Source organism: Canis lupus, chromosome 4 (assembly GCF_011100685.1).
Source record: "Canis lupus familiaris isolate Mischka breed German Shepherd chromosome 4, alternate assembly UU_Cfam_GSD_1.0, whole genome shotgun sequence".
Classification (NCBI taxonomy): Eukaryota; Metazoa; Chordata; class Mammalia; order Carnivora; family Canidae; genus Canis; species Canis lupus.
The window spans coordinates 41,027,273-41,042,362 of record NC_049225.1 but is presented as its reverse complement, the minus strand read 5'-3'; the positions used below and the strand labels follow the sequence as shown (position 1 = coordinate 41,042,362).

General features: G+C 48.8%; 1 protein-coding gene across 2 annotated transcripts in view; it reads right to left on the bottom strand.

Annotated features, from left to right (window-relative positions):
• Positions 1-15,090, bottom strand: part of STK10 (serine/threonine kinase 10) — a 112,414-nt gene that overhangs the window by 48,738 nt on the left and 48,586 nt on the right. For both annotated transcript variants that reach the window (XM_038534760.1, XM_038534759.1), the window contains exons 3-4: positions 10,570-10,618; positions 5,454-5,603 (exon numbers count right to left, since the gene is read on the bottom strand). In XM_038534760.1, coding sequence (XP_038390688.1) covers positions 5,454-5,603; positions 10,570-10,618 — 199 coding nt within the window. The remainder of the gene's footprint in view (positions 1-5,453; positions 5,604-10,569; positions 10,619-15,090) is intronic.

Sequence of the window (15,090 nt, the reverse complement as noted above, 5' to 3'; positions counted from 1 at the left end):
ACATGGTCTGGTTCCTGCCAAGCCCACTTGCAAGGCTTCCTGTGCATCAAGTGGACTTTGAGAATTGGGAATACCATAGTAATCATAAAATGATAAAGTAATGGCAATGCTGGAAGGTACTAGTGATTTGAGCACCAGCTGTACACCAAGCTCTGTGCTGGGCATTTTTTATTTTTAGGCCAATTCAGACTTCTTCTTAGAACTTGAAAAACCCCCATGGGACGCCTCAGTGGCTCAATGGGTTAAGCATCTGCCTTCAGCTCAGGTCATGATCCCAGGGTCCTGGGATTGAGCCCAGTGTCTGTGCAGGGAGCTTTCTTCTCTCTTTCCTCTCCATTCTTGCTCTCTATCACTATGCTACCCCTGTCACTATCTCTGTCTCTCCCTCAAATTAATAAGTAAAATCTTCCAAAAAAAAAAAAAAAAAGAACTTGAAAGACCCCTAAAGTAAAATTACCCCTCATCTTCAGAGAAGCACTGCTGGGGAAAGAACACAGATTCTTCAGAGAACAGAGAACATTGTCTCATAGCAGCTTTTCCGAGACATTCCTAGACCCAAGAAAGAAACCTAACATTCACTGGCCTCTCTGATGTGCTAGGCACCTACAGATGCTTTGCATGCACTGTCTCACTTGTCACACGAATTCTGTGAGATAGAAACTATTGCCACACCCGAGTTGAAAAGCTAAAGCTCCAAAGGGTTAGGTGACTTGTCCAAGGTCTTCCGATGTGAAGCGGCAGATCCAGGCCAAGAATGCAGTTCTTCGGACTCCAAGTCCACACCCCACTTCCTTTCTCTCTCTGCACCAATGGATTCTCACCAGGCACCAAGAATTGCTTCACATCCACTCAGAGCTAGAACTTCTGCTTTACTGGGCCACTATCAAATGAATTTCAGGGAAGTCTGATATCCTTGACAGAAGTAAATATTTAACACAAGGAAGAAGCAAAGTGTCTCATAGCAATGAGGGATGTAATGCTGAGTCTCCCTGTGACAGTATTTTGTACACTTCACCCTACTGGTCACAATAGCCCTGTGAGGTCGGGTCTATGGTTATACCCATTGCCATTGATAAAGGAACCGAGGTTTGGATAGTTACGCTTCTCCAGCTCAAAGTGGCAGAGCCTGGATTTGAACCAGGCATGTCTGTGTCTAGAGCCCACGCTTTGTTCAGCTCATCCTGCTGCTTCTCATTCTATTTCCACTCCGGTGAGAGCACAGACATGGTCTCCAATAAGGTGATGCCCTTGCTTGGGAGAAAGATCTGCTACACAATTCTCTTTTGCATCCTTGAGTTATATAAGGATATGGTGGGGGGGCAGGGGCCTCAGGGGCCCAAGACAGTCCCAAGAAACTAGGAAGAGACAAGCTGCCACCCTTTCTCCCAAGCCTCCTGCACTATTCCTCCAGGCTGCAGATTCCAGCCCCAAGGGGGAAGGAGGATTTTACAAAACAACAACAAGCCTCAGCAGGCATGCACACCACAGCTCCCAGGGCTCAGTGAAATTGTGTAAATATTCACACTCAACTCTCTTTGAACTTTTTTCCTTTTTAATTGGCTTCCTGGTTTTCTCAACTGCATATGCCAAGTCATTTGGAAATCTGATGCACCCATCTGCTTGCATCCCACCCTCTGCTAGGCTCTGAGTGAGATTCTGGAGTCAGCTCAGCATGTCAGCGCCCTCCAGACTCAGGGGGGTGGAGGGGGAGATGGCAATGGGAAATGAGAACCTGATGGAGACACCTCAGCCTGAGGCTGCTAGGGCCCTCCCTCCATCCCCACCCCCAGCAGGGCTTCCGGGCTCTAACAGGCTGGTCCTGACCCAGGTTTGCTGGCTTCTGCCTCCCCCAAGTGATATGCTCTTGAAGGCTCAGCTGAAGGTTTCCCTTGAATTCCCCAGAGCACAAGGGATTCTCTTCTGTGCCCCCACACACACATACTCCCTGAGCCTAAAGCCAAAGGCACTCCCCAACCTGGCCCCTCCCTGGCCACCCACACTCTACCCTGAATGAGCCCATCCACTGGCGGCTGTGGAGTCAGGAAGACCCGAGTTGGCATCCAGCTACTTCTCCTCCCTCATGGTCTGAATTCAGTGTCCCCGTCTGTGTTCATATAGTCCCTCCCCTCCCCACATCCCCACCCAATACCCCAGGGAGAGCCGATTAAATGAGATATCCAGAAAATGCCTCCTTCTAATGTCTGCCATCTAGTGGGTGCTTCATAAACCCAGTAAATGTACGTTATTTTTTATTATCCGTCCCCCCAAAATACCCCACTGTTCCTCACCTCCATGCTCCTGCCCACTAGGCTCCCTCTGCCTGCATTGCCCTGCCCAGTCTGGCTTACCTGGCAAATATTTATCTACCTTTCACAACGCAGCTCAGACTACCCTCCCACCAAAGCCTCTTCTCAACCCAAACCTCCACCACACCCAGGTGGGGGAACAGATCACCCCTCTCTGTACACTGCCTACCCCAGCACTGGCTCCCTCCCCAGCCCTGATGGCTCCCCTCTGCCGGAACTCTGCAGGAGCAGGAGAAGGACGAGGCTCTCTCATTCTCTTCCCTGCTCAGCACAGACAGGGCCTGGCACACAGAAACAATAGTAATTACAGCTGGCCTTTACAGAGAGCTTACTACACATACACCTCCTTGTAACTGGTCTCACAACCCTCTGACAGATGTTTTATTATCATTCTCATTTTACAGGTGAGGGAATGGAAAAGCAGCATAGTTAACTGACTTTTCCAAGGTCACAGGACTAGAGGCTGACTTGGGATTTGAACTCAAGACTCTCTGACTACATGCTCTTAACCATCGCAGGTAAAAGAAGGAACAAGGAGGAGGAACAGTCACAGGGATGTGAGCTGAACCCCAGAAGGCACAGACCCGCAAGAATCAGGGATTCTGGTCTTTGGGACGTAGAACAGAAAGTGACCCCGCTGGTACCTAATATGAGAAACTTGGTCATACTGCTGTTTTCAAGATAGAACGAATCCTACCTTCTGGACAACACAGCATTTCTAACAAGCTCCCAGGTAATGCTGATGCTGCCACCAACCACACTTTGGATAGTGAGGGTTAAAAGTAGTGGTTATCAAAGTGTGGTCCCCCATCTGCAGTTACAAGTGGGAGCTTACTAGAAATGCAAGTTCTGGGACACCTGGGTGGCTCAGTCAGTTGAGCGTCCAACTTCTGGTTTCAGCTCAGGTCATAATCTCATGGGTTGTGGGAAGGAGCCCTCCATCTGGCTCCACCCTCAGCAGGGAGTCTGCTTGAAGATTCTCTCCCTTAGCCCCTTCCCCGGCATGTTCTTTCTTTCTCTTAAAAAAAAAAAAAGAAAGAAAAGAAATGCAAGTTCTTGGGCCCCATCCCAGACAGAAACCCTGGGGTTGTATCCAGCAATCTGAGTATTAGGAGTCCTCCAGAGGATTAAAAGGCACTAAATCTGAGAACCTACCAGTCTTGTATACATTTTGTAAGGCCCAGCCCCACTCTCATCAGTTCATAGCACACATGGAAGTGAGTGCAGTGATATGGATGAGGCCCTGAGAAGTGAGCCAGTGGCCCTGGGGTCAGCTCTGGCTCTATCCTTGCTCAGCTGTGACCCAGGGCAGGTCTCCATCCTGTCTGAGCCTCATAGCCCTCAAAGCAAGGATGCTGGGAGCTGCCCTCCTGCAGTAGAAGATGTCCTTGATTGCACTGTACCATTCTGTCCCAACCCTCATGCCTATCCCTGCAGTTCTCCATCACATGGACTGAACGCTGGTGCAGTTTCTTGTGGACATAATTCAAATGTTCCTTAAAGTTACGAAGGTTCTGTGAGAGGAACTACAATAGTGACACTCCTATCTTCAAAGGACAGGGTTGAGGGAGGTAGAGGGGTACAGATGAATGAATGATTTTGCTACCAGGAAGAAGTTACTAGAAAACAATGGAATGCAGTCAAAGTGGTAAACAAGAGAGTACAATCTCTCTGTCATCAGTACCACTCCCCAACACCTGTCCGTATGTCCTTCTTTTGGCAGAGACGCATGCAGACCTTATCTGGGATCACAACCAGTGTCAACATCCAGATAATGAGATTGAAGGTACCTCTTGGCTTTCCTGTCCAAGCCCTCCTGTACTATGTAAATTATGTATAATAAGCATGTATTATTTTTTCATCCAAGAATAAAAATCGTTACTTAAGAAATAGCGTTATAAGCATATTATTTATCAACGTAGGAGCAAATGTGACAAGACCTGAAAGTGTCATCACTGGAAATGGATGGGGAAACAAGGTGGCTGGAGCAGAGGAAGTGTGTATGTGTTACTTTGGTTAAAAAAAATATACATATATTAAAAACATAAGGAAATTCTGACACCTGTTACAACATGGATGAACCTTAAGGACACTAGGCTGAGTGAAATATGCCAGACACAAAGGTTACCAGGGGCTGGGGCTCGGGTGAGGGTTAGTGTTTAATGGAGATGGTGTTTCAGTTTGGGATAACAGAATAGTTTCTGGAGATGGATGGTGGTGATGGTTGCCCGACAACACGAATGTATTTAATGCCACTGAACTGTGTACTTCAAAACAGTATACTTCAAAGTTAGGATGATAAATTTTATGTTACATATATTTTACCACAATTTTTTAAAAAGTACAAAGAGAGAAGAGACATGAAAACTAAAAAGGTTTGTTCAGTGATGCCTGGGTGGCTCAGTGGTTAACATCTGCCTTCTGCTCAGTGGTTAACATCTGCCTTCTGCCTTCTGCTTCTGTGATCCCGGGGTCCTGGAATCGAGTCCTGCATCAGGGTCCCCGCAGGGAGCCTGCCTCTCCCTCTGCCTACATCTCTGCCTCTCTCTGTGTCTCTTGTGAATAAATAAATGCAATTTTTTTTAAAAAGGTTTAAAAAAAAAAGATTTGTTTAAATACATATATGTCTGATGTATTCTATCTGCGAACAGAGGCGGCCTTGTCCTTCTGTCCCTCTCACTCAAATCTTCTCTATTAGAAGCAACAGCAAAAGGGTCAGAGCAGCACCTCCCACAGCACACCAGCAGCCCCAGAGGCACAGGATCACGTCATCCCAAGTGGCTGTCCTGTGTGCTGCAGGATGCTGAGCATTCCTCGCCTCCACACACCAGATGCCAGGAGTCTCCCCTGCCCCCATGTTGTGATAACCAAAGATGGCTCTAGACATTGCCAAATGTCCCTGGGGGGACAAAGTCCTCCTCAGTTGAGAACCAGTAGGTTAGACTGAGCCACTAGGAACTGTCTGAGTTCTGTGGCCCAGAGCAGGTAAGTGAAGACCACGGACACCCTGGGCCACATGGGAGTCAGGACTCTACACACGTGCCCCACACCCCGCCGCTGAGACCAGGCTGATATCCCCAGGTAGGCACCACAGGGTAGGCATTGCCAGGCTCTGCCCACCCATCCTCACCCACAGACGGCTCTTACCCAGCCTGATGTCTCCCTCCAGGGTCATCAGCACGTTGCCAGCTTTCAGATCTCGGTGGATTATCTTCTTGCCATGCAGAAAGTGGAGGGCTTCCAGCATCTGGCGGCAAACCACCTGAATCTGGGGCTCAGTGAGGCCTCTGTCTAGCTCTGGAAACAGAGGGGAAGTGAACCGTCAGTTCAGCACAAGGTCTCTGCAGGCAGGCTGAATGCCGGGCTCAGCCAGCTGCCAGAGATACAAGAGCCCCCGATGTCAGTGACCACTCACCACGTACAAGTTCACTTCTAAGCCCTTCGTGTTACCTATTTTGTCCTCGTAGTAACACTACAGAGTAGGCACAATTATCTTAGTTGACAGATGAAGCAGCCAGGGCTCCGAGAGAGGTCAATACACTTGCTCAAGGTCACACAGGTAGCAATTCACAGATCTGAGATTCAAGCCAGCCAGCCCGCTTCAGAGAGCAAGTTCATAAAGAAAACCCTTCTAAGAGGCAAAGATCCACCCTGCAAGCAGGCAATGAGTGACACTTACTCCATGTCAAACTCCACGCTTGGTGCAGGGACACAGAGAGGGGCATGGAAACGATGAGCCATGCCTGGACAGAGGGGGACTGGGATGGGGGCTGGGGCCGGGCAGGATGGGCAGTAATCCCTTCTGTCTGGGAATTAGAAGCCTGTCCAGAAGCGAGCACATTCAAGCTGTGTCTTGTAGGAAGAACAGGTGTTTGAGAGGCAAAAAGGTGGGGCCAGGGCATTCCAGGTCAAGGAAGCAGCAGAAGCAGAGGTCTGGAGGCTGACTTGGGCTGGTGTTGAAGAAATGTGTACTGGCCGGTGGTGGTGCTGGAGATGTGAAGGTGCCGGAAGGTGAAGGGCTCGTGGGAAGGCTGACACCTGGGGCCTCTCGTGTGCTGGCTGGGAGACACACACGCACTGCTACCACCAGTGTTTGCTTAGAGATGGCGGGGCCCTTCTCTGAGCAGGTGTAGAATACAAAGAGGAGTATCCCACACAGGGAGGGCACAGCATGTGCAAAGGACCCTTTTTGATGGAAGGGGAAGGATGAGGGGAAAATGAATCAAGGCCAGAGGTTGGAAGAGCCTGATTGTGCAGGACCCTACAGGCTAGCTGTGAAGGTTACACTTTATCTGAAAGGCAATGGGCAGTCCAGGACAGGCTCTCAGCAGGCAGAGACAATCTGATTTTTGCATTTAGGGGCACCTGGGTGGCTCAGTGGTTGAGCATGTCTACCTTCGGCTCAGGCCATGATCCTGGGATCCTGGGATCGAGTCCCACATCAGGCTCCCCACGGGGAGCCAGCTTCTCCCTCTGCCTATGTCTTTGCCTCTCTCTGTGTGTCTCTCATGAGTAACTATATAAATTTTTTAAAATAATAATAATAAAATAAAATAAATAAAAAGTTCTCCCCAGTGGGATAAGTGAAGAGCTTGCAGGGAGCAAGAGCAGGCAGGGATCTCAGTGAGGGGCCGTTGTGGTGGTCTAGCCAAGGCTTCCAAGAGGAAGCATCTCCGACTCAGCGGCTTAGGGAGGTGGGAACGACAATGTGGGGCTGAGTGGGTGCAGAGGGAGGGAGGGCATGAGAAGATTCAAGGCCAACATCATATGCTCACTGACCCACCGGCCATCGTATTATTTAGTTCTTGGTGCCACCAAGCCACCTACGCTGAAGTGAGCCCCCCACTGCCCTGCCTGCTGGGTCCTCATGCCGCAGGCTCTGGGGCTGGCCAGCCAGGGCACTGCTGCCAGGCCTCCCTCAGACCAGGGCAGCACTCTCCCATCTGTCTCCCTTCGCCATGCCTGGCCAGAAACCCTCAAAGGGTTTCTGTGACCTCCTGTGACCTGAGGCTCCCTGAGACCTCATCCCTAACCCCCAAGTCCCCCCCCAGACCACAGACAGGCTCAGAGCTGGGGGAGGGGGACATAGGACCACCCAGACTGGGCCCGAACTGAGGCACTGCCCCTCATTAGCTATGAGGTTTCTCAAAGGTGCTCCTTCGGTCTATGCCTTCATCTCCTAATCCATAAAATGGGATGATGAGAAGTGACGTAGGCAGGACTCCAGCCATAAAGTATGCTGACTCCTCAGCACGAAGGAGAGCCAATGAAAGGTCATTATTGTTATGCTGGCCCTGAAATTACGCTGGATTATCTGCAGTAATTTTTTTGAATGGCCAACTGGGCCTTGCTCGTGTCTGATTTCTCTACATAAATGAAACCAAAATAAGCCAAGCTGTGATGATGACGACAACGAAGGTCTCACGGTCACCATTTTCTGAGCCTTTACCAATGTATCGGGCATGGAGTTAGGGACTTGGATACATTCTTTCATTTAATCTTCACAATAACCCAATAAGGCAAACAGACCTTTTTAAGTCCTAGAATTTGTCAACAGTAAGATTCATTTTTGTTTAGATTACAATTCTATGAATTTAGACAAACGTATATAGTCACATAACTGCCACCGTGATTCAGATAGAGAATGTTTCCTTCACTGCCCCAAATCTGTGTGTGATCAACATTTCACCCCCATCACCAGCCCCTAAGCTGTCATTCCTTTGATTTCTGGCCCCATCATCTAGCCTTTTCTAGAATGTCATATAATTGGAATCGTACAGTATGATAAATTCTTAAGATTAATTTTTGATTACACAGCAATACATGAATATTTTCCTCATATTAAAAAAATCTGCAACATCGCAGATGACTCCTTCGCCTGTTTGAAACTGCAGCCAGCTCCACCCCACCCCTTCTCCTCCGCAGGAGGGCTGAGAGCCAACCAGCAAGGCAAGGCCAACCCGGATCAGAGCAAACACCGGGTGTTAGTTAACTAACTAGAGGGGCCATACAGTGAAGTGCCCTGCATATTCCCCTCATCTCGCAAAGGGGCCAGCCCAGCGCCCCACCACACAGAGGAACCTAGGGCAGCCCTCAGAGGTCTCTTGGACCCCAAGCCCAGCCTCGTCACTCTACATGACTCCATAGGGCGATGGGGAGACACTAAGGGCAGAAAGTCCCTCTATGCAGGGCAGGCATCTATGGGAAAGTGCACCCCTCAGCACACAGCTGCACCCACGGCCGGGTCTCACCTTGTCAGGTCTCCACATCCCACCTTCTCTTCTCCCACCTGGATTTCCAGAATGCTGACGGCAATTTTCCTTTAACTGCTGTCACCAACAGGGAGAAAACCAGGTGGGGTTGGAGCAGTGAGACAAGGAGCCAGAAAGTGAGTCTGCCTGCAGGCTGAGCCACAGCCCAGGCTCCTGCCCCAGGTATGAATGAGGTCAAGGACCTGGTATGTGTAAATGCCTCTTCCATCTCTGACATTCTACCCCAGACCTCATTGATCCAAGCTGCACACCTGGAGAGGCAGACGCTGGTAGGTGGCTCCCATTCTCCCCTTCTTTTTTAGTATCTAAACATACAGCCACCCAGGTAGAAGACCACATTTCCCAGTCTCTCTTCCAGCTCTGTGGTATTACAATCACGCCAATGAGGTGTAAATGAAAGTGTCACGTGGGGATTTCTAACAGCTCCTTTAAAAAATGGAATTGGGGGCACCTGACTGGTTCAGCAGTTGAGCACCTGCCTTCAGCTTACAGTGTGATCCAGGGGCCCTGGGATCGAGTCCTGCATCGGGTTCCCCGCAGGGAGCCTGCTTCTCCCTGTCTATGTCTCGGTCTCTCTCTGTCTCTCATGAATAAAAATATAAAACCTTTTAAAAATAATAATAAAATAATAAAAATAAAAAGTGGAAATGGGGTGTGGATTTTTGGAGTGATCCTACCCTCTCTTCTTCTATCCTGCTGTTTGGAATACAAATATTGCTGGAGCTCCTATAGCCACCTTGTCACCATGAACAGAAATCCAGCATGAGAATGAGACCAACACAGAGGAAAGTGGGGCCAAGAGCTGAAAGAAGGAAACCAAGTTCTTATGAAAACTTAAAACAAAACAAAACAAAATTCCTAGACCAAGCTGTGCCTGAAGCCGGTCACCCTTGAACTTTTTAGTTATTTGTGCAAAAAATTCCCCCTCCTACATCTCCCACCTTTTTCTCCTCTAAACCAATTTAAACAGTCTTTGCCTTAAAAGCTAGAGAGTCTCAACTCATACAAGACCACCATTATTATCTTGTTAAATTCTGCACAGAATAATGAAACTCTTCAAAGGCAGTCTCAGCTAAGAGGAAGAACACCCAAGGGCCATGTCATAAGTACTCATGTCTAGCTACTTACTGCCATTTCCCCATCTGAGAACTCTGGGAGTGGGAAGGGTCTCTGCAAGGAAGGCCAGCATTTCTATAGCTCTGGAAAGGGCTGCCATAAATTCAGGACATTCCTGAGTTAAACTCAGGGGGAAAATACCTTCCTCACAATAAAAGAGTGGCTGAGTGGTTCTACATTACCCCAAAAACCTCCCCTCTGCTGAGCCACCCCACAATCGTGGGCCTGCCTCTCCATGTTCTGGGGCCCTGGCCCCTCGGCCTCCCCTCAGTGCGTATCATGCCCACAAGACCCAGGCTCCCATCTCAGTCCTGCTGGGGACTCTGGGCCACCTCCTTAACCCTTCTAAGTGTCAATCTGGCCAAAAATAAAACAGAAACACTCAGGTAAAATATGTGAAAGCACCCACCACCATCTCTGGCATACAGGGACTATTGACAAAATATTCACAGAAATGAATTTTTTTTACTGTTCAAGCTTGTCTGGGGTATGAAAATCTGACAACACCCCCATTAAGCTCTTACAAAATGGGTGGGGATCCCCGCTTTTCAAAGAACTTCCCTCAGGGGAAGTCTTTCACCTCCTAAGGGTGCTGTCGGGTGGGGCAAAGGAAGCATCACCCTTCTCATGGCCAACAAAGCTTGAGGGGGCGAGTGACCAGCTCAAGGACACATGGCTTTTAGAACAGGAAGCGCTGGTTTTGCAATGAGAGCCCTACATTCTCTCCAAGAAACCAACCCCTGCTCCTGAAAGGGGACAGAATGAAGATACTCCAAGAGGCCATGTGAGTTGCTGGGGCAGGGGAGTGACCCAGTCCTAGACCAGGGTTCTAGAGCCCACCCGAGCACCACCACACTGGATCTAGGAAGACTCACCCAGCATGATGGCGTCCACAGCTCCTCCAGGACAGAACTCGATCATGATCTACAGAAAACAAAAGGCAAAGTAATAATGAGCAGGGAGGGGTGCACAGCCGGGACCTGGCCCTGGTCCAGCAGGATCTGCCAGCACCCAATGCCCTTGCTCCCAGGCCTCTCCTCCTCCCGTCCCAGGGCCTGTCCAGTCTGCATGACCCCAATCTGACCCCAAACCTCATAGGGTGCCCTAAAATCTAGAGGGTTTACCGGGTATTTTTCAGGGGGAAAAAAAGTTGCCATGGAAACCCACAGCTGCCACAAATCGCCTTTTCCACCAGGCCCTGCACCCTCCTCCTGCGCCCCAGCTGCCAGCTGCCCCACGTCCTAGGCTCCACAGCCAGGAGTCCCAGAGGACACCTCTGCCCACATACATGCCGGCCAAGCCCTCACAGAATCCCAGCACCCATCCCTTGCCTCTCTCCACCTTCTAGAGGCCAGTGCCCTTGCTGGCTTGGAACACCAGAACATCGGGGCTCGAAGACCAGCTCAGGTGTAGAAACCCATGCCCAGTGGGGTACCTGGGTGGCTCAGTGGTTGAGCATCTGCCTTCAGCTCAGGTGGTGATCCCAGGGTCCTGGGATCGAGTCCCGCATTGAGCTCCCCACAGGGAGCCTGCTTCTCCCTCTGCCTGTGTCTCTGCCTCTCTGTGTGTGTCTCTCATGAATAAATAAAGAAAATATTAAAAAAAAAAAAAAAAAACAGGCCCAGAAAGGGGATGGGGCTGACCAAGGTCGCAGATTATTTGGTAACAGGTCATGTACTAGAAAGGTTTTCAACCTCCCCAGGTCATTCATTCACACATGCATTCATTCATTCATTCACCACACACCCACTAGGCAGTGGGCCCAGGATCACAATCAGACCCATACCCCCAGGGGGCTCCCAGCAGCGTGGGGGCCAGAGAAGGATGCAAAGAATGCAGAGCGCCCTTGGTGCCAACCAGAAATCCCTGGGCCAGAGCTGCTCTCCAGCCAGAGGAAGGAGGAGGGGCCTCCGTATTTCCATGGAGTCTCCAGCTTGTGGTGAACTTCCAGAGGCTTCCCGGCAATGTAAATATAAGGCAATGTAGCAATGGATGGCTGGACCCAGGTCCCAGACCCACCGTTCACTTGCTATGGCCTTGGGCAAGGCACTCCAATTGAGTGCATTTTCTCAGCTGGAAGATGGGGCTGCTGATGCCACTGCTCTAACATGGGCCACACCACTGGGCTATATTTAGGGGGACAGGCCACAGTGGGTCAAGCAGGGGTCCAGAGTACTAGCTAGCTACTGGGGATAGCAAGACAGTGCTGGCCCTCCTAACCTCCTAGGGCAGGAGACAGGCCTGTTCCATGTTGTAGAAGGCTCCATGCCAGCCAGGAGAGAGAACCACATAAGGAGATACCGCAGCTTGCACACCACCTCCTGCCAGGAAGGAAGGACATGGCCTCTGAGGCTCCTGGGGTCACTCCAGCCGTGCCTGGCTAGTACTCCTTCTCTAGGACTTCTAAAACTACAGTGACCCTGAATAAAAGCCATCACAGATGAATTAATGTCTGACAACCCATGACAGTGGGAAGAGGAACTTCTTTCTGCCAGTCATCCATCCAATCACCAGACTGTTCCCAGGGATCAGGGACCGGAGGGGACCTGGACACAGCCATTGACCTCTTGCAGTACAGCATCTCATTCTGCCTTTTAACAATTCTCAGCTCCACAGAAGGACAGAAAAATCCTACTAATTGCCCAGAAACGCCAGAAAAGCCCAGACATGAGAGGCAATGTATGAAGCAAAATGTGTCATTATGGAAAACCACTTGCTACCTGAGCAGCCTGTAAGGTGGGGGGGGAATACACACCCAAACCCCAAGGGAATGACCTTGGCAAGGTCATCCAAGCCTTGCTGAGCAACAGGCACCCAGTTTGGGCTCAGTCAGTAAGAGCTGTAGCTAGGACTCCTTCCTTGAGCTCACAGATCTGGGATTCTTCTGTACTTGTGTTGTTTTTTGAGACTCTATGAAAGGTAACCTCTCTCCTCTCACCCAGAAAAATGCAAATAGGAACAAATGTTTACATGCAGTTCTACTGAAATCCTGTACACTCTGAAGTCCCCTCAGCAAACCCAGGTCAGGAGCCCGTGCTCTGCCTCTCCACCCCTTAATACCTGTGTGGCCTTTCTGTAAAACAGAAGAATACTATGGGCCATCCAGAGTTACTGTAAGGACTACATGAGGTGGTGTTTACAAAACAACTGTCCAAACTCTGCCCACGCAGTGAACGCAGCACAGGCTCAGGCGATTCCCTCTTCTCTCACAGCCTGCAGTCGCAAAGGACAAGATGGACCTGAATTCAAGTCCTGATAGTGCCACTTAAATTGGCTGTGTGACCTTGAGTAAGTCACTTAATCTCCCCAAGCCTCAATTTCATCTGTAAAATGGCACTAATTGCTGTACCTCCAACATCAAGGCACTTCCATGAGATTCTCAACATGAAAGCACAATAGCAAAGCCACACCAATTAATAGCCCTTGCTGAATCTCTAGCAAACAGAACCACCAAGTATCACACTTAGACCATGTTATTCAGGCTTCCTACAAATCCATGCCTTCTAGAACCACACCCACTGTTATTACCACAGTGCAAGAAGTGACCAAATTCTGGCAGTTCCTGTGTCTGTCAGGGAACTGTCCCTTACACAATACCATGACACAAGGTCCCTATGACCATCCTCTCCAGAGTTCAGCACTAGGAAAGCTTGAACATTCTGCCAATCTAGTTCACTTCCTCTTCTGCAATTCTAGATCCCCATGACCCCATGCACTTTCCTTTTGCAATTTGTTAAAATTTACTGATTGACTGATTGATTGACTGATTGCTTTGGCTGCTGAGAAGCTCTGGGCTTAGCTTTGGTCTTATTCCCGGGAATAAACATACCAACTTTTGACTCTATGCCAAGATTAAACCCACACTATTTCACAACTTATATATGGACCCCAATAAAATGTTTTTAAAAGAGGACCATCTGGGATGCCTGGGTGGCTCAGCAGTTGAGCATCTACCTTTGGCTCAGGGTGTGATCCTGGGGTCCCAGGATTAAGTCCCATATCGGGCTCCCTGCATGGAGCCTACTTCTCCCTCTGCCTGTGTCTCTGCCTCTCTCTCTCTCTCTGTCTCCTGTGAATAAATAAAATCTTTTAAAAAAGAAAAATAAATAAAAGATAACCATCCTGCAGAAGTCTGAAGAAACACCACTCATTGGTATTCATCACAAATGTGTTAGAGTGATATTCCATTAACCTTTGTGTAAATACTGCCTGACAATACTCTCACATATAACAAAATATGGTTTGAGTTTTCTTCCCCCTTTAAGTGTTTTTTTTTCTCCTTTTGGTTTTAAAATTTTCACATCTTATTGTCTTGATGTGATACCAAAAAGAAAGGTCCCTTTCATGACAGTTATTCCTAGGTTCCTCTACATGGGTCTTAAGGTTCTTTCAGCTTGTCAGTGGCAGGGTTGCAGGAGACTTCCACAGAAATGTGTCGGGTAATTAACAAAATAATCTCAATTAATAAAATAACGATAAATAAAAATAAAATATGCATCCCAATATCTTAGGAAGTCACTAAATATTCATGCTAGGGAAACAGAATGGAAGCACATACATTAATACCCAGGGAAGCATTACAGGTAGTCTGTACTGGTATATATTTTCCACATTTTACTCAACATACAGGCATCATAAAAATATTAGAAATAAACTTTTTTTTTTTTTAATGGGAAGAACTGTCTTAAAATAACCCCTGGTTATAGATGCATCTATTCAACTGAAGGGAGATGGGATATCTATGCCTGTCTACAATTAGAGCCCCAGCAGGCCTGTGCCCACTGTGTCTAGGAATGAAAAGAGGCTTCTTAGGGTCAAGGATTCCTGGGTGCAGAGCTGAAGGCCCCTAAGCCCTCACCAAGCCCCAAATGCAACAGCTACAAGTACCAAGGACCAACTCCCTGAACCCATCAGAGGTTCATCCTTCACGCTCCCTTGAGAGCAGCAAGCACTGTGGCTCAAGGTTTTCTCAGGACGTGGTGAAGTGCAGTTTGTGATCAGTTTATTGATTCATTGACAAGTACCAACTGACTACTACCAGGGGGCTTCACAGTGCTAGGCACAGCAGGACCATAAAAGTAGTATTCAATCAACAAACACTATCTGAGTTCCTAGTCTCTAACAAGCCTGGGGACTGGGGACCCAGGATGAACCAGACAGGTCCCTGCCCCAAGACCACAGGCAGAGGCCAATATAGGCACATCATGACTAAGTTATCAAAAAAGTTGTGGCCATCCACAGAGAAGGGCCTCCCAGAGAAGAGCTGGTTTTGAAGGGCAAATTTGTCAAATGAAGCAGCACAGCGACAGTGTAAGCAAAACATAGCAAGTGCAGAGGCAAAATAGCCTGGAAGAGAATGAAGGGGGGAATGGTGGAATGTTCCAAGGGGTTCATCA